The sequence below is a fragment of the Citrus sinensis genome, chromosome 2 (assembly GCF_022201045.2).
Source record: "Citrus sinensis cultivar Valencia sweet orange chromosome 2, DVS_A1.0, whole genome shotgun sequence".
Taxonomy (NCBI): Eukaryota; Viridiplantae; Streptophyta; class Magnoliopsida; order Sapindales; family Rutaceae; genus Citrus; species Citrus sinensis.
This window is the reverse complement of record NC_068557.1, coordinates 97198-119700: the sequence shown is the minus strand read 5'-3', so window position 1 is coordinate 119700 and position 22503 is coordinate 97198. Positions and strand designations below refer to the sequence as shown.

Sequence of the window (22503 nt, the reverse complement as noted above, 5' to 3'; positions counted from 1 at the left end):
TTTTTAATTTCTCACCTTATTCTTAAAAAATTATTTAAAATTTACCTTATCTGAGGTGGGACTCCATAGGTCATAAAACTCTAAACCCGTAGAAGATTTTACTAATTTACTGACTTTACCTTATCTGGGCTTGGGATCCAACACTAATCTGATTAATGTCTCCAAATCCTACCCAATGAAAATATAAAACAACACATATAGATAATCCAATAAATAATTAAAAATAATGGTACTGTACAAAAAAACAAAGATTGAAAACACAAGCAGAAAATTATAAAATGCATACCAAGAGCAAGACCAAGAGGTGGCCTCTGACTCTGCAGGAACTCTGGCACGGCTTGTTTATGGCGCTGCAGTATACACGTTCGTAATACTAACCTTACCCCAAGTTCACGTACCGGGGTTTAATTTTTGATCGATGCTTTATTGCTTTTGTTTCGACAAATTTATGTTTTTAATTGCGTTTCGTCAAACACAGAGGACCCATTTGTAAACTACCTTTTTTTTTTTGACATAATAAAATTTTCATCACTTTTTTATTTCATTTCCTCCATTTACAATAACAAAAAAAATGTTGCATTTGTTTTTATATTGTTATATATGTTAACAATTAAAGTGGTGACATGTTCTTTTGAAAAAAAGGGAAAAAAAAATTAAAATGGTTGCATGCACGTTTAATTATTTTTTGTTTATTTGGACTTTGGAGACGTACAAAATAAAATTTGCAGTATCATGATATGCCAGTTAGCCTCCAGATACAATCAATTATTAAAAGGAAAATGCATGGATTGGAGAAAATAAATACAAAAGAACTCGGTATTTTTACTTGTATTGAAAATACAAGAAATGGATGGAATCGTATAGAAAAGCATGTATGATGTATCGTTGCATGCATTTATACATTGCATGGTGACATCACTACAAGGAGGAGTGCACCCTCTGTGTTCTTTATAAATTTCTAGCTGCATTTTGAATTATTGAAAACGCCTGCACTCTCTGCATTCTGCCACACTCGAGTGGCATGGCAGCAACAGCAAGTATCCTGTTCAAAAATTAAAAAAAAAAAAATCTCTCCCCAGCCATCCATCTCGTTACCTTGATTTAATATTTTAATCGGTCTTTGAATTACAGCCAAATTTGTCTCTTATTCATTGTTATTCTGATAAAAAAAACAAGCCAGTTATAGAATTTAAAACACACAAATACAAAGAAATTTAAAAGAAAAAAAAAACCTTCAAGAAGTAGAGAGAGAACTTTTGAGATCCCCATCCCCTAGTCCAGAATTTGGTAGGATGGTTAAAACACATGGCAGTTCCTTTCTTCTTTCTTATAATAGGGCAGAGTCATGACTCATTATCTCATTATATATATATATATATATATATGAAGGGCGAGAAATGTAACTGAACACCATTTGTTAAAAAAAGATAAAATATATTTTCATTTTAATAGCAAGTGAAACCACCGCTGCCAAAATCTAGTAGCAATGAAAAGAATCAAAATATCATCAACTCTAAAGAAGCTAATTAATCCGCTTTTAACACCACAATGAAGGCTCTTCAACAAATATTTGCATGGTCGATGGTAAATCTATATAGCCCTATGCATTTCATGCCAATCTACGTGCCAATGCAAACACAACTCCATTCCACCTAACCCACATATATATTTCATCCAAACTTTGAAGGATCGGGACAAGATGGGTATCCTCGGCGTAATATCACGTGATGTTCCAATTCTCAGATGGCAAAACTTTTTGACTTCATCTACTACTGGCAAAAAGAATCAAACATATGCAATAACTTTCGATTCCCAGCTATTGTGCATCGTACCCAAAAATCCTTAAAAATGAGCAACTGTACAAAAATCCCATTTACATGCACAGCCCAGCTGCATCAATGACAAACCTCAAACCAATATGGGAAGTGGAAACCAAGCCAAAGCTTTCATGTATGCCTACCAAAATTCATACTGTCTGTGGCTTGCCTATAGCATTCTCCTCCTGCTAGCAGTCAAACCGGTAAGAGGCAAAGGGCAATCTGACATAACATCAACTAAGCAAATAACTAAATTTAATAGCAGCATTAATTTTTGTGAGACATGTCTCTTATTTTAATGTTTTAAGTGGTTTAATCACGAAGTCAGCCTCAACCCTAAAACCAAAGATAATGACTTGCAATGAAAATTCAACATCCATGCATCCTATGAATGCCTAACATTGCATGGGTCCCCAGCACAGCATACTGACAGAATAATTTTAGAACAGAATCAAAGTCATATAATGGTTAACCATAAATATAGTTGACCAGAAACAACATTCTCAAATGCCTTCTTAACCAGAAAAGGAAAGCAACCACGAGCAAGGGTTTGGATAGGCCTCTCAATTCTACAGGACCAGAATTACTTCAGAACAGAATTCTGATGAGCAGCTTAAAAAAGTGTTAAAAACTATGGTTACTGCTCAGATCAATTATAAGTGTGAACTATCTACCAAATCAGATGCAGGGGAAGTTCAGCTTATGACAACAAAATTAAACGTACAGAAAGTCAAAGTAATTTTATACGAAAATGAGTTATTAAGTGCATTCTACCAACAGATGCAATCACCAAAATTCCACTTGTGAACAGCCAGAAGCAGATGATATATTATTCACAAGATCCTAGTATCAACTCGATTCACAACTACATGAATTTTTGGTATCAGCTAAGTCAATTCAATTCCTTTGGTTATGCTCAGCAATAAAATAGTTATTAGGAAATCTTGCCTCTGTCAATTGCTTACTACTTCTTTACATTGTCCTTAAAAAATTAGGAGTAAACTAATAAAAATATAAGTAATTCAGGCCGATTAGATGACTAACACAGTACACATACAATTTTCACAATAAATTAGATCTAATAACTTTTCTTGCTTAAAGGGTTTTATTTGCTCCTTTAAAGGGTGAGGATCCATTACAGTTCTGCATGTCGAGACCCCTGGGAGCAGACGCAGGTGATATTCTAAGTTCTTCATCCTTTCTCATTTGCACTATTTGCTTTGCTTCCATCCTGCTTAACCTAAGAATTCCCATTCTAGGTGTTCTATTTAAATCAGCATTAAAATTACTAAAAGACATTAATTATCCTTATTTACCGTTTATAATACTGTTCAAACAACCAAAAGAGTCTTTGTGCCATCTCATTTAGTCTAGTCTAGCAACAAACCTAATTTTCACCTTCAGGGATTATTCTATAAAAATGCCATTTGGGAGCAGTAATTTGTAGCTGCAGCAAATAAAATTCCAATTGTAGATTGAAATGCATAGCTGAAAAGTGGTTGCAACTAAAAGGTCTGCAATCAATTAGACAACAGATTGACTTATACTTACATCTATAGACTGAAAAGATCTGCCCATGGATGCCTTAGGTTGAGGAACTTCAGCACCAGAGGAAGACCCATCATCACCAAAACCATCACTTTGACCCTACAAAGCAAATAAAATAGTGGAAACAAATTGATATTACAGTATACAGCCATTGGTTCCACAAAATATAAGCTGTCATAAAGAAAGAGAAGTCAAAGTAGAGTTTATTTACAAATGCTACACATTTGACTGATGGCAAATCCTTATACAAATTTCAACTCCATGTCTTGAACAAAAATTAGACATTTTAGAATAGCTTGGTAATCACACAGCTTCCAAGATCTTTCATTATTTTAGCTTGAAAACCACAATGTACGTTATAAGAAGACAAAGGACTCATACAGTGCAGCCAACCTTAAAAAGTTTGGAGTGTACAAATTTTCAGTCTTCATATGATGTTTTTAATAATCAATATATGGATTTATAGCATTCACCTTTATCACCTAGGGCACAACCCATGAGAAGCTAAACAAGTACAAGCCCATTACTTCAACACAAATGGAGATCAACAGAGCCCTAACTAGCAGTATATAAATTGGACAAACACGTGATTGCAGCATTTGGATTGCAAATGGGAAAAGATTAAAAACAACAACCAAACCATACAGTGCTCTAGCACAATTTATCCACATTGTATCATTTTCGTCGACCAAGTTACAATCTACTCATAGGCCAGGCCATCAACTGACCCCAAGGTTAGTACTGAGTACATACTAGTAATTGTCACAATAAAAAGTACATACTGGTAATTGTCACAATAAAAACTGATCCAAATTATAGATCAAGTAAACAGCTATAACAGCAAATTTTACTGAAATTATGAAAAAAAAACACACAAATTAAACAAAATAATGAATGCACAAAGTAACCAACAAAGAGAATGTACGTAAAAAGAATAGAGTGAACATACCAAGAGCAAACACTTGTTGTCTTGGGAATCTTCAAAGAGAGAAGAGAAATAAGCAGGGTCATAAATAGATCCACCTACAGCATCATCAGACCCAGAACATCGACTAGGCAGAGCAGCAGCAGCAGGAGTAGTAGTAGGACTTAAAAAACTATTCCTTAAATCAAAATCAGCGTCTCTAGAAGAAGGAGGTGCCGCAGCATCGACATAAGAAACTCCCAGTCTGTAAATCTGAATCCACAAAAATGATGACGAGAACCTCACTGAAAACCCGATAATTTGCATAGCCAAAGTGAGCCTAACTGAAAATATGAAAAAAGCTCCATGACCGTCGGAAGAAATGCTCCAGATTTCATGCGTGAACAGAATGAACCACGAAATGTCGAGCAAAATGGAGCAGAATAAAAGAACAGCGTAAGTACGACCGAGACTCTGACTGCTACTTTCAATCGCTACAAGCGCGAATAGGGCTATGGCTAGATTGATTAACAGCACTCCGTTGTATAATGCTCCTAGTGATCCAATCAACGCGCAACCTATCTAATTAATTATTTACAAACAAAAAAAACAGAAAGAAAGAAAAAAATTACAAATTTTAAAAAATAATCTATACCTTTAATTGATTTTGATGCGTAAGGAAAGGAAAGAAAAGAAAAGTGAGTTTACTTGGATGTAGATGAGGATGACGGCGATGTATTGAAGGCGATCGTAATCGCGGAGCAACGTTTGAATTTCATCTTTGAGTCTATGCGCAAACGATGAATAAGAACAGCACCAACAGCAACGCATCATCTACAAATCTACTCATATATATAATTCTGCTGATTTTGTAGCACCATATAATATGATTTCCTCTTCGTAACGATTCGAATCGATTCGAAGAGGAAGAAGAATGAGCGATGTTGAGTTCTTTAATTAATCGAGACAAAAATAAGTACTGAGCAAAATCAATAGAGCTTTTGATTTTGATTTGCCATTTTTAATTTAAATTTTGGATTTTGGAAGGAGTTATGGAGATCATGAACGAACAGCTGAGCAGCAGAGCAGAGGAGAAATTGGCTGGACGTCAGACGGGACCGTTTTGGTGTACGGACCCGGTCACGTGCATATCGCGTGACTATAAGATTTTATGATGAGTCGACTCATTGAGTGATTCGAGTGATTGCGAAACAAATTCGACCACTAGGTGCGTTTGATTTGATCCCTTTCGCAGATAAAAGAAAGTATTATCAGTAACATGATCCTCTCTATTGATTTGAGCGTTAGTGAGGTTTTAATGATATTTTGTTATGTATTTTTTTATAGTGGTGTATTGGTAAGTTTTAATAATTTTTTATTTTTTATTAATAATTAATTAATAATTTATTTATTTATTTATTCATGATATGATCATATAAGACTATAAGAGAGAATCTTTATCGATATTAATTCGGCTATAATGGGTTATTCTGATTTTTTTTCTATTTTTCTTTTTCAATTAGAAAGTAATCGTTTCATTGTTCAACAATTAACAATGTACAAAATCTCAGGAGGAATGTGATCCAACCTGACTCTCATCATTTTCCTCCAAGGCCATTTTGGCCAAAGGAGTGAGCTAATGAATTACAAAATCTATTAACATGCTGGACTTTGAAATCTTGAAAATCATGTTTCCTTGCTTGAACTTCAGCTGTTGCCCAGTAAATTTCAGACCTGCTCCTCCCCACAACCTCTTGTTGTTTGTCTGACTTCTTCCTTTCTTGCAGCATAATCAATTTCAGGTTGCTTTTATTCTCTTGAAAGATTCCACAGCAGACTCAGCTCTAGCCATCAAACTGACTGGATCTTCTCTTTCCAGATTACACCAACACAGAGCTACCATTACTTCCCTATTTGTCTTGTGTACGCCATGCTTGTTGAACAAACTTGGAACATGAAAATATTGCTACCCAAACTCTCAATCTTCACTTCCCATATAGTACGCCATGCTTGTTGGAGAGCAATTCTAAGTCTTTCTCTATTAACCCCTCTCTCTGTTAGTGCAGTATGTTTCCCACCAAACATTTCGCCACCACCTGTGCCGCGTTCTTCCTCAACACTGCTCACGAAAGTTATCTTATTTGCTTCCCTCTTATTCTAGCGTTATAGCTTGTCATCGTTTAATTAACTCCTCTGTTTCCATTGATTAACGAACCCAAAATAAGACAAAATCATTTCAGGACAGCATAATTCCAAAGCTACCTCACGAATTCCTCACCAACTCTACACTAACTTTAGAGTATAATAACGGATCCCCCCCTTGAATTTTATAAATTCAAAATAAGTTCTCATTTTTTGACTCGCTATTTTTCTTCACATAAATTTTATAATTTTAATTTTGTTCTTAATTAAATATTATTATATTTTTGTTATCCGGTATCATTCTTATTTTTATAATTGTTGTTAATAATAATAATAATAATACTATTAATTAATGTTAATAAAATTAGTAATAATAATAATAATAATTTTATCAATAATAATAATAGTTGTGGTCGTCGTCATTGTTATTATTATTTTTTTATACTTAAACATCATTAAACAGTTAATAAATCAATAAAATTTAATTATTTAATGATATCTCGACTGAGAAATGTGGTACTCTTAAAAGTATTATCACAATCATAATAATAATTAAAAAAAAATGAAGAAATAACTCAAAGAAAGCAAAAACTAAACGGAAAACAAATAACAAATAAAAAAACAACGTGTCCGTGCGTGAAGTTGGGTTGGGCAAAGTCCGAAGAGTCCACAACGAGAATACTAATAAGGAAAGAAAATGAGCGAACAAGGGGAATCAACGCCGACTGTGGCAGCAGCTCCGGCGATAACAACCAGAACTAAAGACGCAAAAGAATGGGTAGAGGATCTTCAACGCTCTGTGATTCAATCCAAAGACTCTGCCATTCGCTCAGCTCGTTCTTTCCAACACAACTCTTCCACCTATCTTCAAACCCTCCAGGTTTTTGGTTTGGTTTGGTCTCTTCCATTTTTCTTTTGATTCTTGTCTATTTAATTTTTTCCCACTCTTTTTTGGTTCTTTCAATGTTATTGTGGCAGGATTTTGTTCTGCATGGCGTGTCACAGTACCAAACTTATGAAGATGCTTTCTTCAGCAAAGTTAAAGGTCACTTCTTCTCATTTTCTTCCGTAAGATTTTAGTTTTTTTTTATAACATTTTTTGCATTTGGACATGGGCTACACTCGCTAATCGGTTTTCCTTTTTCTCTCAATAAATTTATGTTCTTTTGAATCTTATCATACTAAAGGAGAAAGCTTTTTTATAATCACATTGTTCAATTTGCCAAATAACTTATCGAGAACATGGCTAACTATAGATCTTCAATTTGGAATATTAGCCTGCTAGGTAAAAAGAGAATTTGGGAATATTTTTTAATTGAGATTGATGATTGTTTCTTACCAATAAATTAGTTTCCATTGTTTTCAATATCTGTAATTGTTTTTGCAGATGAGTTGGTGAGTGCCAGGGAACACCCTGCTGCTGCAACAGGGGTTGCTCTTACGGCTGGTCTCCTTTTTATGCGAGGTATGAGTTAATCTTTCCTCCTTATCCAGTTACATCTTAGCATGTGCGGATGATGTTCGGATGTTACTACAGGGTATCTACACTACAAACGCGAGTTTTAGAACTTGTAGGCATTCTCAAGGGACCAACTGGTGATTCTTGTCTCTTTTGTATAAAGTATGAGCTAATATACTAATGTGGTTTTTGTTGTCAACACAAACATAAATATATTTCCATTATACAGTTTATAACCAATCAACTTTTATAATGATAGATGACAAGTAGATAGCCGCAAGTATAGAACTAGTGGTTAAGGCTCTGAAGAATTCCACTTTGCATGTCAGGGGAACCCCAGCATAGATTTGGATGGGACAGTGCTAGGTTTCACTAATTATTAGGAAGTGTGAACCCAGCATTAGAAATATTTCATGAAGGGTTAACTTGGAAACCTAGACATGCATATGCAACTGTCATGCATTATGTTCACGACTACAAATTAGAGCCATGGACATGACTAATGAGGATATGGCTACCAGTCATCAATTAAAGAAAGCAGGGATTATTTACTGCCAATTACCTGTTAAGCATGGTCACTTGCCTAAGTTCCATTTTGAAAAGCCAAAAAGGCCTTTGGAGGACTTAGTGGGTCATGTTATGACTGTGGTCATCAGAACACCAGAAGGGGAATGGTTGCAAATGTTAATCAGGCTTAATGTTGGTCATCAATGGACCGCAGGTTGTTACTCTTGACTTCAGTTTAATTTGATAATTTCAACCATATTGTATGACTGTACAGTGTTGAAGTCCAAAGATGAATACGTTCAGCTTTCCTATCACTGGTGTTGGTAGTGAGATATATCCACTCTTAGGTTTCAACCATTTAAATAAGCCTCTCTTGCGTATTTTTGAATATGGAACCCCTTGGACGCGTTCTGCCCTGGCCATCTTTGCACACTTTTTTCTTGCATTTTATACTTCTTGACTGCATTAAATGTATCGTTATGTGACATTCCAAATCCTATAAGATTTGATTCCCCGAGGATTTCACTGCAGGGCCTAGAAGGTTTTTGTTTCGTCATACCTTTGGTCGACTTCGAAGTGAGGAGGCATGTACCTCTTCTAATTTATAGATGCTATTTTTACCCTATCAACCCACTAAGAGAAGTAACAGTTGCATAAAATTCTTTTTTAACATGTTCATTTCAACTGAGGTAAACTCTCAGGTGCAAAATTTTGTGTGATTCAGTAATTGTTCGAATATATACACAGGCAATGTTTGTTAGAGCTGAGAAAAATGTAAATGAGCTGAACCTTTCTGGTGAGCTAATGAAGAAAGAGAGCAAAAAACTACTTGAAAGGGCAGCCCTTGCTGAAAAGGAAATGATACGTGGAGAAACTGAGCTCAAGTAAAGTGATTTGCTTTATGCCTCTTTGTTGCTAAATTTTCGTTAACACAATCTTTGATCACTCCATGTTATATCTGTAGGAATGCTGGAAATCAAGTTCAGCGTCTTGCAAAGCAAGTTTATAAGGTTGAAACCCAAGCTGCAGGTATTGTTGGTTGCATTTTCTTTTCCTCTATTATGATAGTTGTTGGGAAGACTGTTGTTGGGAACCTTTCAGATATGGTTGATAATTTTAACATGCAGGATAAGATATTCCTTACAATTCTCATTTGTGATAGAAAAGGGTCTTCCCTTTTCCATGGCAGCCACTTGATTTTGGATTTCAGCTAAGCTGAAAGGACATGAAAGATGACCTTGCAACTGTATGCAATATTGTTGTTTACTTACCAACTATGGCTTAAGAATTAAGATATGATGTACTTCTGCTTTTTTTTTGCTACGTTAGTATTTAAACTGAGATTTTATTGAATTTTTTATGCTCAGCATGGCTGAATTCACTCATCAATGAATCGAGCTCGAGTTCTATTTGAAGCTCTGTTATTGTGTTCTAACTAACTTGGTTGCTCCTTAGTGTGTTATAGAACATTAATTTTTAGTTATTTAGTACAGTTTGTTCCCAATTTAAGGTTAGAGGTTAATATAATTTGCTTTGTTGACATGTAATCAAATGAAGCTCAAATTGGAATTTTGAAACTGAAGCTTTAGCTTGATATTGTTGTCCCCTTTCTTAATCATCCTGATCTTGGTATGCAAATATGATTTGGTTTATTCACACCCCTTGTGGTGCATTTAAGAAATTGCATGGGTGTTGACTTTAGATGTAATGACTTTTCTAATGACAATATAATAATATGCCCTCTTTGTTTTACAATTTTTGTAGATTTAATGGAGGGCTTGAGAGAAATCCCAGGCAGGGAGGCGTTGAAACTTCGAGCTGAGGCAAGTCCAATATCCTCTTCATTTATCCATGTATAGACATACATGAACATCTGTTATACATTGACTGTTGGTTGATAACTTCTCTAAAGATGTACCTGCTCTTGTTCTATCTCATGTTATAACTAGGTTGCTTCAATGGCATCACTTTTGAAGCGGCAAAGGGCTATGATGGATAAACAGATAATGAAGATATCCGAGTTAGGAGTTTCTGTTTAGTTACATAAAAGAGATTCTGTTTAGTTGCTGCCTATTTTGTCACAATACTCTTCCGCTCTTTGCAAGTGCTGAAAATTGAAATAAAAGAAAATGCTAAATATTTATTTCTGATTTTTAAAGTTATGAACAAATAACTTCTTTAATTCCTCTTCAAGCATTATACGATGGCTGTACGCAGGTTCGGCATTCAGGTGAAGTTAACATGGGTGCAATTCATTGATCGACAAAGGACATATTTATCTTCAAACTGAACACTTCTAGGCGTTTTCAGTCTTTTGAGAATCAGAAACTACATTGTATATGGCCCAAACGCTTCGGATCTCATTTTTCATAACTTACAGAGCATTCTGACTTGGTTTTCAAATTTTTTATCGTAATCAAGGTGAAAAAATCTAATACAAGCGCCCGTTGAAAGTTAAAAATGAAAAACAAAACCAGTTTTGAAGAAGCTACCAACATTAAGCATTTTTTTTTTCATCGGAGATGCGTTCCCTTTCTTTTACACGAGGCTTCTAAACATGAGCTCGCTTTGCATTTGTAGTGATTACTTGCGTTTTTAATCGACACTAGAATTTAGTACTTGAGTGAAAGAAACGAGAGCTCTGACTGAGCTCCTGCTAAAATACGAATCAAGTCTATTTCCTCATCTGAGTAAAGAGTTCTGGAGGTTTTCCACTTCCTCCAGCACCACGACCAAAACCTGACCCTTGGCCACTGAAGGCTCCAAATCCACCACCTGTACAGATTTGTAAGACAACTTCAGCAAAAGATACAAACGTCAGAAGATTTAAACCAGAGACAAGATTATATATAACAAATACTACCGGCAGCAGCAAATCCACCACCACCACCTGGGGTAGCAAAACCACCAAACCCTCCGCCTGCTGAAACCACAGTGGAAAATCCACCAGCAACTGAAGCTGCACCTCCAAATCCTCCTGAAGCCGAACTGGCAGATCCACCACTACCCGAAGCTGCACCTCCAAATCCTCCTGAAGCCAAACCAACAAATCCACCACCACCTGAAGCTGCAGCACCAAACCCTCCACCACCTGAGGCCAAACCAGCAAAACCCCCAGTGGTAGAACCAATGCCAGCAAATCCACCTCCAGTTGCAGCACTTGGAAAACTACTAGTGGAGCTAGCAGGAGCAAAGCCACCACCAAAACCACTGGCAGAAGCAAAGCCTGCTCCTGGAAGAGAAGCACCAAGTTGTCTTGACTGCCCAAAAGAACCAAGGACAGATCCCAATGCTTGCTGCCCCTGACCAACCTGCGCTGGCTGACCAAACCCAGTTTGAGTAGGAGCTTGTGCAGTTGCTCCAGTACCAAAACCAGAGAATGCACTAAAAGTTGCTGGCTGAGACGGTTGGGAAGACTCTGGAGATTGGACAGTAAAAGATGCAGGCCGGAACAGCTGTCCACTTGGAACCGTCATAGTGAAGGGAGAGCTTGTCGGACTTGTTGTAGCATTACCAAAAGGACTGCCAAATGGGTTTAGTTTAGGAGCAGTCCGGTTTGGAGTTGAGCCAATTCCAAAACTGCCAAGGCTTCCCAAGCTAAGTTCAGTAGCCTGGCTTGTCTCAGGAGCTTCCTCTTCCATTTCATCCTCCTGAGTAACTGCAATGTCCCAACTATCATTCTTTCCACCTGTGGTACTAGCAGAAGTCGAGACCTGTGTTGATAACAGCGTATCGGCAATAGAAGAGTGTTCTGGTTGAGAATTCAATGCCATATTGGAAACAGAGCTTGCTATGCTTGTGAAATTAGCCGGGCTTCCAGATGCCAATCCACTTGAAATTCCTCCTGCAGAGACAGATGACCTCAAAGGTTCAAGCTTTGAACTGGATTCGAACACAGGAGAAGTGAGCTGCACCACACTGACATCTGGTTTTGACTCAGCTTTATCTGTAGAAAGTTGGAGCTCTGTTTTAGACTCTGGAATTGAGTTCACAGAAGGAGTAGATGAGGAAATTGGTGTTTTAGGAGCCTGAAGCGTGGCAGAACTAGAAGAGGGAAAAGTAGTAGATGAAGTAGCTGACAGCGAATACGAGGAAACAATTGGTGAGGAAGAAGTTGTAGGCAAAGAAGCTGATGGTGGAGATGAAGAAACAATTGGCAAGGGAGAAGTTGAGGACACTGATGTTGAGGAAACTGTTTCCTTAGTATCTATAGTGGTTTTAGAACTACTTGAAGATCCACCAAATGATGCTGTGGATGATGAGGTAGCTGAAGATGAAGTTGAAAATGAAAACATCGGAGTTGATAAAGAACTAACCATTGGAGATGATGAAGCAGAAAGGGACAATGAGAATGTAGAAGGTGTGAATGATTTCCCACCAGGCTGGCTTTTGTTCGCAGCATCAAAAATTGGAACTATTCCAGGAAAGGCAGAAGATGTGGGGACAGCAGCTGGGGTTGACACTTGAGCATCACGATTTTTACCAGATTCAACAAACAAGGTTTTTGTAGTTGCTGCCCCATGCTTCTCACTTCCAATTGTTGAACTTTCTGGTACAGTCCCTTTACCATTTGAAATTGGCATTTCACTGGGATTTTTCAGCAGAGATGGTGTCAATGTGGGTGACATTGTAGAAATTGTTGGTTTTTGAAATATGTTCGATTCAGATTGCATGGTAGACTTGGTCTCATTGGTCAACGTGGAATTAGACTTCACATCAAAATAAACCCCACTGCTTAGTTTTTCTGCAGTTACATCGCCAGTGTTCCTAGCATGATTTTGCCATCCCATAGGAGACAATTGGGTAGCTGAAAGAGATGATCGCGTGGAAGCAATATTACTTTGGAACACAGGAGACTTGAGCCCTGTCATTTGTGATGGTCCTGTAGGATCACCGGCCCATTTGAACAAAGTTGATTGGCTTTCAGAAGTCTGTTTTAGGGAAGCATCCTGTAGGCCTGATGAAGATAACGTATATATAAAAATGAAAAATAATCACTGATCTGGTAACTGAATACATATGTATATGCACACGTATAAAAATAGTCTAAAATGGGTCCAGGCTAACCTTTGATTCGTAATGGATTCCAGGATGTTGATGGGGTTGTCCGATCCTTTGGGCGAACAATTGCTGCTCCCTCCAACATGTGAGGGCTTATCTGTTGCTTATCCTTCAACGATGATTTCACTTGACTACACTTCTGATGATCTTGCAAAAGCATCCTCTTCACAGTTGTTTTTGGAGGCTCAAAACTAGCCCAGCTCTGCCACAAGGTAATTAGAGCAAATATATACATAATTCATCAACATCATTGTGTGAAAAGAAAAGATTTCTTGTTAAATAATCCAAGTAAAACTTGTATATGTATATTGAATATGCCTATAATTCAAGGTATACAATTACTTTGTCTAACTCAAATAACTGAAAATGCACTCCTTGGCTTAAATGAAGGGATGGAGGGGGAAGAGAGTATAAAAGAGTGGGGGAAAACGGAGTACTAATTCAAATGCATATTTTGAATAAGATAGATGGCATTATGGTACCTAGTGGGAAAACTAAGTTGGATGAATCCATCTTCCAATGGTTTAGAAAATTCAGGTTGGAGAACTTATAGTACCTTTGGTAGACTTGTTACTGTCAAAGTGAACATGAACTCAAGACAGGTGTGATAATACACATGCAAAATGCAATATACGAAAGGGTAAAATATACAAAGACTTACTCTGTCCAGAGAGTCTCTCCTCCTCCTCGCAGTTTCTGGATCATAACTCTTCATAGCACTTGATTGACGTCTCCTTGACTGATCGTTAGCAGCAGCAGAACCAGAAGAATGTATTAGTTTCTTTATTGAAGACTGATCCATAACTTTTGTCACATCTGGAGAGCTGAAAGAGGCATCATAAGGGATTCCAAGTGTTTCAAACAGCTCCTTCTTTACATTTTGTTGTTTTACAGGTGACTCTATACTCAGCAATGCCATTTGTTTAGAAAGGCGATCAGAAAGCTGCTCTGCGGCTGCTATTTGTGAACTCATTGTGGTATGCAAACTATGCAGTGATTGAATGTGTCTGCAAAAAGAATGGTAAATTCAGCTAGAGAAGAATATCATGAGAAGCCAAAGTCATAAAGCTCCAATCAATTACTTCTTTCATCTACTTCAAATGAATTTCAAGTATTAAATATGGTAACAACCAATTCCTGAAACTTTTTTGTTCCCAGTGGATTGAAAGCACATTGTATTAAAGTGGCATAGAGATTTATCTTTAATAATTGTACCTTGATGTCCCAAATCTGCTCTGAGGACGTCTCTGACATCCATGTACTCCATCATTCTCACCAAATTTATTGAGTTCAAGGCTATTGAAATGCCTCTCTAATTCAATTAACTGATTGATCAAATCCTGGAAGAGAGGGTTACAGCGACTAGTAAAATTTCAAGCTTCATATGTCTATCACAGGTGTAACTGATTACAAGATAATGTACCTGATTTATACTTAGAATATGGCCCCGCTTCAGCTCAAGTTCAGGACTCAACTTCTGGCGATTCCATAAATCCCAATATCGACTGTCAGAAGCCTGCTTAACAATGCCTTCCGTGTATATTTTCCTAGCCAAAACTGAAAGCCAGTTTATGATTATCTAATTGCTAGCTTTTATTTATCACTCTCAAAATCAATATCAACATAATCTAAAGTTACTTCAAATAAACAACAAAAGATAATCCTATAATATTTTGAGACAACAATTCTTCACCTACAAAGCGCTGAAGTATATGAGTGTCAAAGGTGATAGATTTTTCAAACTTTAATTAATGCTATTAAAAACAGTTGAAAGTTATATTAATTCCATTTGACATGTTGTTAAATGTTAATAATCTCCGCCACAATGTCGCTGCATGTCAAATGGCATGGTACAGATCAAACGTACCTTGAACAGTTTTATCAAAAAGATTCTGGATCTCTTGAAGCCGCTCATCCATAATGCTCTACAAACACCAAAGACAGCCAAGATACAGTCTAAGAAATACCAGTGTGCAAAGTACGTTAATGACAATCATGCATGTGCTTCCAAATAGCTAACATTTGAAAATGATTAGGATATATATACTGTAGTACTCAAGACTTGAAAAGCATCCTAGTCCTAGATGCCGCATCATCAATACAAGAAGCAACACACAGTGATGGGAGGAAAGCAATGCTACAGAATTGGCAAAATTCACACCCTCAAGTTAAAAATTTTGTTTTGCACAATGATTTTGTATCTTTCTCTGTTCAGGCAACAGGTGGCTCCTTACATGTAAGGAAAGAATCTACACAAGATTATGCATGTGAGTGCCCATGATTGCATGTAAAGAAATACAGGCTGGATAAGTATAAACATGTAAATGTGCTGCCCGTGTGCATTCAGAATTTTTGTTTTGATAAACAACAAAGAAATTATTGTAGAAGTAAAAAGAAAGAAATACTCAGGTGAATTAGATGTCCATGTACTCACAAGCATACACATGTATGAAATAAATGTAAGAATGAATAGTTACCCGCCACATTCCGCATTTCTCAGAAAGAGAGCCTATGCCCTCCTCCAGTTCTTCAACTTTTTGTCTCTGGAAAACAGTGCAGGCATCCCTAAAGCCTCCTGTCTCTTCTATTGACTGCAGAAGCATATCCAATTCCTTGGTCATTTCTTTAATCTGTCAATGGGAAAAGCAGATACTAAGAGGCATTAAAAAAGAGAAAACATCTGTTGAAAGGAATATATAAATTCCACACCCCAATGAATACCAGGCAGAGAGAGTGAGATAGATGCACAATACACAAACATGTGCAGAGATAGACATGACAACAATAGCAAGAAGCATCAGGAAAGCATGAACATGTGACAAACAAGGATAAAAAGAATCATGAGAAAAAAAGAGTGATAGAGTATAAACCTTTTTCCTTCTTTCAACACTCAAAACTTACATAGCGGGTCTTTGCCAATAACATGATAATTGTGAAAATTTATGCATGACGTAAAGATTTTAATACTAGAATACGTTTGCACAGCAATTTATCAAACAAATTTCAAAAAATATTATCCAAGAATCGATATGTGCAAGGTAATAAACAGAGATAATAAGACATTCATTACATTGCCAGATTGCTTTGACAAGTTTGGTTCTGAATTTGGCAATCCTGAAAGCGTGGCTGTTTTGTAGTCATCCTTGGAAGGATAAAGCTTCTGGTTGTGAGACTTTCCTGATGCAAAATTTTGTGGCAATGAAAATTGTGAGCTGCGAACGGACGGCAATGATTCAATTTTCCCCGCCCCTGTTGAAGCTCTGTCACCATCGCCATGGACTGGTTTAGCAGAAAAGACTGGGGTTAAACTGCCAGTTGCATCTTTAGAGGATAAAGGTTTTCCAACAAAGCTACCAGAAACATTTGGAGCCCCTAAACTAGAATTTTCATATGTTTTTTCATGACTATGACTAGAGGGTAAAACTGGTAATTTGACACGGGAGTCCTCCGATGATATGAAATTTCCACATGACTGTGACTGAGAAGACAAACTCTGTAGGCCAGCTGATCCAAAATTTCCTTGTGCTTCCTTACCAAACTCTAAGCTTTTCAATAGATCTTTATGACTTGACAAGCTTGGGGTATCAGTTGGAAATTTTCCAACAAATCCAGTACTTCCCAATCCAAATCCACCAGTATCTTGTGTTCCTGTCTTGCTGGAATCCCTTACCCCAAAACTAGTCACCTCAGGGAGCGATGCCTTAGGAGGTGACTGTACCAAATTTGTGCTTTTCTGTAGAGAATTCTGTATTTGTTGACGGTCTTTATTTTCCAATTCCTGACTGTTAGAGATGGATATGGATGTTGAACTCTCATACTTGTCAAAACCCTTTAGGTTGCTTTTGGCGGTAACACCACAAGTATCATCTGTGTCAAGTTCCTTTAACTTCACACCCTGCGACTTAAAACTGGAAGCTACCGGTTCTATCTTTTGTAACCCTGATCCAGAATAAACTCTAGGCAGATTACTATCGACAGGAACCACAGCAGGCACATCATCTTCCGCATCAGAAAGGGTAAAATCAACATCAGGTGAACACGATGGTCCTGAAACACTATGGTTAACTTTAAGTCAATGCCTATTTTAGTCTAAGTCCTTGCCTCATAGATAAATACACCATTGCAAGGTACATAATGTCATGCTGCCTCATAGATAAATACACCATTGCAAGGTAAATAATGTCATGCTGCTTCGCCCTGACTAAAGATGTGTACTAGAGCAGCAATGATCACAAGATGATTCAATGCAAGGCACAATCAAGAATAAAATAATTGAGATCTACCTGGCAACATGGAACATATTAAGCTTTCCATCCAGAGTAAGACACATAAGAATAAAATATGGTGAAAGTTCTTTTTCTTCAACTCCAAGTTGGACTTTGACTTTTCCACAGAGTGAAACTTTATCAATGCAAAGTCCCATGATCAAATTATCATTACCATTATCTGAAACAAGGTCCATTTAAGCAAATGAGTATCACATTAGAATACAGAAAATCCACAATTAGCATAAATTAACTAAACAGAAACAATGTAATTACTATTAGTTAATAAATAATCAAAAAGCAATCATTGAAATAATGTATATCAAATTCAAGCTGTACACTCCATCTGTGGAATCTTCAAGTAGACAATAATAAACAATGCAAATTGATTGTTATAGCCCCTTGATCCCTTCTCTAAAAAGAATATTTTAATGAAAAAAATAAAGAACTTTATTGCTGTTCGTATTAAGTCTGAAATGCATGTTTAACCACCTTGAAGCTTAATCCTTGGGATCCACTTATCTCGATTTATATCAACAACTGCGATGTCATTCTTTTCATCATCTAGTGACCATCTGAGCAACACAACATGGTCATCTATATTCTTCCTGTTTGCAGAAATTGCAAGCCCCCTGAAATTAAAGAAAAAACAGATTTTAATTTAGAACTGCTACTGTATGCAAAACTAAACAGATACGTTATAGAAACTTTATAAGGAAATATTTTGACGGTTATCCCTAAAAGAGGCATATGGTACAAGACCACCGTCCCAGAGCAAATATACAAAAATAGTAACAGTCAAATAGATAGCGAGTCATATAAAATTCTAAGCCATTTAAAAATTCTGACCTACTTAAGTCACAATGCACTACTCTAGAGAAATTAATAACTGAAAGAAAAGGATCAAAGATGAGCAAAATAATTTAAATGTCCAATCATAGTGAATATCTGAAAACAAGCAAAAAGGATCCTGTCAGATTACAAGTTAGAATTAGTAGCAAAGAGAAAATATACTTTCAATCTGAAAACATTAATAATGCACACAATTTATTAAATATTATATAAGTGCAGTGGCTTCTAGTTTTGAAAGACTTGAACGGACTTTCCCTCTTATGTTTTAACTTTTGGGCAGAAATCTCTTCTTCCATGGCATGTCAATTTTTAGTTTTAGGCAATGAATTTGCACATTTTTCCCAAAAAAGATAATTGTTTATTAACTCAAGACGGATATCTCCAATGTCTAAATGCTGTAGATTCATAAATAAATGTCACTAACTAGAAAATAGGAACTACAGTTTTTCCATTTAAAAAATGACTGTTTTTGCAGCAAAGCACACACCTTACAGAATTACAGAACAGGGATTGAGTCCAAATACTCTTAAATTCTTTGTCCACTAAGCATAAATGTTTTTTTTTTCCTTGGCAAAACATGTGTTAGACCTCAAGCTGAAACCGCACTAACTTGCATGCATAGTATAAATAATTTATGAGTTAAAATTCAAGCATGCTTTGATATTATATTTTTAAGGAAAAAAGAAAAGAAAAGTACTTTAGTCTAGAAAAGGGACTGAAATAAGTTCAATATTCATGAATGGTAAAGATGAAAAAAGTAACATTTCTGAAGCAGAGAGAAACAAGAAAGGAAACTTCACAGATATGAAGTTCAAATCAGCGTACCACCGTTCAACGTAAGTCAAAAACAAATAAGGCCCAGTTCCAGACGGAAGGATGTCATCAATGACATCTGAAAATACATCACTGAAGGATAGAACAACTGGCTCTGAAGAAGCCTGCAAGAAGTATATCATGCAATCAACATGTGGTAATATCAATAAGAAAACCGATTGTATTAGTCATTTCTCTTGCTTCTACTGTGGTTATTTATTACCATTGTTTACACTCTACAAACTTCCATGAATTGAAAACCTCAATAGCTTATCACAAATAGAAAAATAAAAAAATTATTTTAACCAAAAGGATAGTATAAATCATATCTCAAAACTTGTCATTTCCAACCTCTTATTCTATGATAAAAACAGTAATAAGATAAACTAATTCAAGTTTCAAATGCAATTCTTTAGGAATTTGGGGAAAAAAAAGGGATTAGTAACTAACGTCAGTAATTTTTCCATCTTTACTTTGGATCACTTGGACGAGGTAATTTTCCTCCTTTCCATCCTCAGTCAATTGAAAGCATCCTATGATAATGCAATCACGCCGTACCCACCTGATAGAATCCACTGATGCAATTATTCAATAAATATTTCAGTTTCAAAAATTGATATTGCAGAAATTTTAGCTAGAAAAAATAATTAACAGAGTTATTTCAGGGAAAAAGACATCCACTCAAGAATAACAACATTAATTGCACTTGGCAAAGTTTATCTATCATTTAAAATTTTGGAAGTTTGTATATAATATAGCCCATCAACCCCTTTCCCCACTCTTTTATCTTATTCACCATCCATAAGAAACCCTAATATAGCTTACATACTAAAAAATTCGCAGATTAACTCTAGTATTTACTTATATAGCATTCAAATAATAAACAAACACAACTTCTAATAAATAAGCATATGGAAAATCAATCCATGTATGAAAGAGAACTCCTTGGGTGTTTTGATTCTAGTGAAAGCAAGAACTCAGAGGTGCGTTTCTCATAAATAAACAAATAAAAATAAAAGCATAACACACCAAAGTTTTAGTGTTACCTTTCACACTGCAATTTACATCACAATCACCAACCCAGGACTTGAATGAAAGTGATATGGGCAACCTTTCCTTGAGTTTAGATGTCAGGATGCTAAGAACATTCTTTTTTGCCACAGCAACAAATTTTCCCTTCACACTCCATTCAACTATGACAGAGAAAAGCCAAAACAAGAAAGAATTAAACCTATTACCAGAAAGTATCACAAGTGAAATTCAACTCTCTTTCTTAAAACATGCAGAACACATGCTCAATGGCAAAATATCAACTAAAACCAAGAAGCACGCTTCCCAATTTTTATTTTGTTTTTAAAGCTGAAATAAGTGAAGAACATTTCAAAGAGCTTTGAAGCCCAGAACCTCTATAAAAGTAAGTCCGAAGGCTGAATTGTGAAGAAGAAAATAATATAGCCTACTTTTGTCAGAAGATAAGAATTTTGAACAAAAATAATTACTTATATTACTTGCTATAAATGGCTTTTCAGCTGTATATTACATTGCAACATGTTTCCTCGATTGATTGAGTATATAACCGGTCAAAGATGGTGTAAATTTATAGCTTGATTTCCAACAAACACGAGGATAGAAGCATCAAAGCATTATATCACCAAGAGTCCAACAAACTAACAATTAACAAGTAAAGATATCCGCATATCATAGATAAGGCAAGTAAAAAATACATACCAGCATCAACATTGTCCATCACATCTTCAAGAGGGCCATTAACACCTCCACGATATAGTCTACCAACATTTGAAAGAGCAAGAAATGAATTTTCCGGCTTCTTTCTCCATCGTATGTCCTTAACATAGGTTGACCCATTGAGAGAACAGGAGAAAGATGGTTTAATTTCCTGCACAACAACATTACAACCAAAAATGAGACAAACTGACAATTCATGAGCAAGTCTCAAGCAACAAAAATTTGAACATAAATCCAATCAAATGGTATAATAATCCACATTCACTTTCTCTCCAAGAAACAGAATTCTGGTGGTTAAAATTAAGAAAAGACAACTTTCATGAAGGGCTGGAAATATCACAACTTTTGTTCTTTTTCACATCTCAACTAATGTCACTTGCAGCCCGATGTCCCTCCTAACAATTAACTTCATTATAAGTTTGAAATAGTTGTGCGTCTGCTTAATTTCAAAATGAACCAGCTAATGTGTATGGTAAAGATGGACTACTTTTATTTGATAATTAGTGATTTCATTCCCACGATTAAAAGTAACTACAAAACAGCAAATGATTGCATTGAATTGACCGCCACAAAAAAAATGGCTTATAATCTTGACACATTTCCTACACAAGGTAGTGCTAGTCTTATAAACCCTAAACCCCTAGAAAGAAGAAAAAGGGTACCTTATTGAGTAGGGAATGAACGGAAAAGAAATGAATATGTGGGGATTGATAAAGTGAAACGGCAAGGGTGGACTCATCATTGGACAAAGAAAGAATATCAACATTCTCATTCTCAAATGGAACATCAACAACGCTCAGTTCCTGTACACAACAACGTGTCCCATTCTCTTTCATCTCTTTTGCCGCATCAATCACGTCGTTGGTCCTCGCCACGCAAAACCCTAACATAAACAGTTGATCAGCTGAATATTAATTAATTTAAATAATTAATAAATTAAGGATTCCGAAATTGAGAAGCGTTGTGTCACTAACCGGAGGAATGGGCGGCGAAGATGAGTTGGTGAGAGAGTTGGGAGACGGCGAGAGGAAGAGAGGGAGGGTTTTGGAGGTCGAATTGAGAGTCGTCATCTCTGATTATTGGAATCGATTCCCCGATTTCATCGAAGAAGAAATCGTTGCTTTCGATACGGCCGCCTTCAATTTCTTCTTCTATTTCGATTCGAGTTGGAGTTGCCATTTCCAGCTATCAGAAACCAGAACCAGAACCAGGGCGGGAAGATGATGAATTGATCATTGATCAGTCTTATATTTATTTATTTATTTAACGTTCCTGCTTCTGGGGTTTACATGATATCCATAGACAACTTAAACCCTCACATTAATTAGTTAACGCATAACTTTTTAAATACAGATTATTCAAATTAATTTTTTAAAAGTAAATTTTTTA

General features: G+C 36.2%; 3 protein-coding genes across 4 annotated transcripts; 1 reads left to right on the top strand and 2 right to left on the bottom strand.

Annotated features, from left to right (window-relative positions):
* Window positions 1-1413: 1413 nt before the first annotated feature.
* On the bottom strand, window positions 1414-5567 carry LOC102628287 (hypothetical protein). 2 transcript variants are annotated; one of them, XM_006488897.4, is made up of 4 exons: window positions 4978-5567; window positions 4315-4851; window positions 3369-3464; window positions 1414-2005 (listed from the first exon to the last, which is right to left on the bottom strand). In XM_006488897.4, the coding sequence occupies exons 1-4, from the start codon at window positions 5101-5103 to the stop codon at window positions 1967-1969; spliced, it is 798 nt and encodes a 265-aa protein (XP_006488960.1). In that variant the 5' UTR covers window positions 5104-5567; the 3' UTR covers window positions 1414-1966. The 2 variants fall into 2 exon arrangements, with proteins under 2 accessions (XP_006488960.1, XP_006488961.1); XM_006488898.4 differs by having other exon boundaries at window positions 1414-2002; window positions 4978-5564.
* Window positions 5568-7002: 1435 nt separating this feature from the next.
* On the top strand, window positions 7003-10559 carry LOC102628779 (RGS1-HXK1-interacting protein 1). The gene is made up of 8 exons (XM_006488899.3): window positions 7003-7291; window positions 7390-7456; window positions 7799-7876; window positions 8909-8961; window positions 9125-9261; window positions 9342-9406; window positions 10142-10200; window positions 10327-10559. The coding sequence occupies exons 1-8, from the start codon at window positions 7109-7111 to the stop codon at window positions 10414-10416; spliced, it is 732 nt and encodes a 243-aa protein (XP_006488962.2). The 5' UTR covers window positions 7003-7108; the 3' UTR covers window positions 10417-10559.
* Window positions 10560-10717: 158 nt separating this feature from the next.
* On the bottom strand, window positions 10718-22441 carry LOC102629053 (hypothetical protein). The gene is made up of 17 exons (XM_006488900.4): window positions 22089-22441; window positions 21777-21997; window positions 21097-21265; window positions 20415-20561; window positions 19819-19943; window positions 19381-19493; window positions 18196-18335; window positions 17722-17884; window positions 16509-17493; window positions 15916-16068; window positions 15306-15363; window positions 14862-14995; window positions 14654-14778; window positions 14100-14445; window positions 13445-13640; window positions 11241-13334; window positions 10718-11152 (listed from the first exon to the last, which is right to left on the bottom strand). The coding sequence occupies exons 1-17, from the start codon at window positions 22291-22293 to the stop codon at window positions 11052-11054; spliced, it is 5475 nt and encodes a 1824-aa protein (XP_006488963.1). The 5' UTR covers window positions 22294-22441; the 3' UTR covers window positions 10718-11051.
* Window positions 22442-22503: the final 62 nt, after the last annotated feature.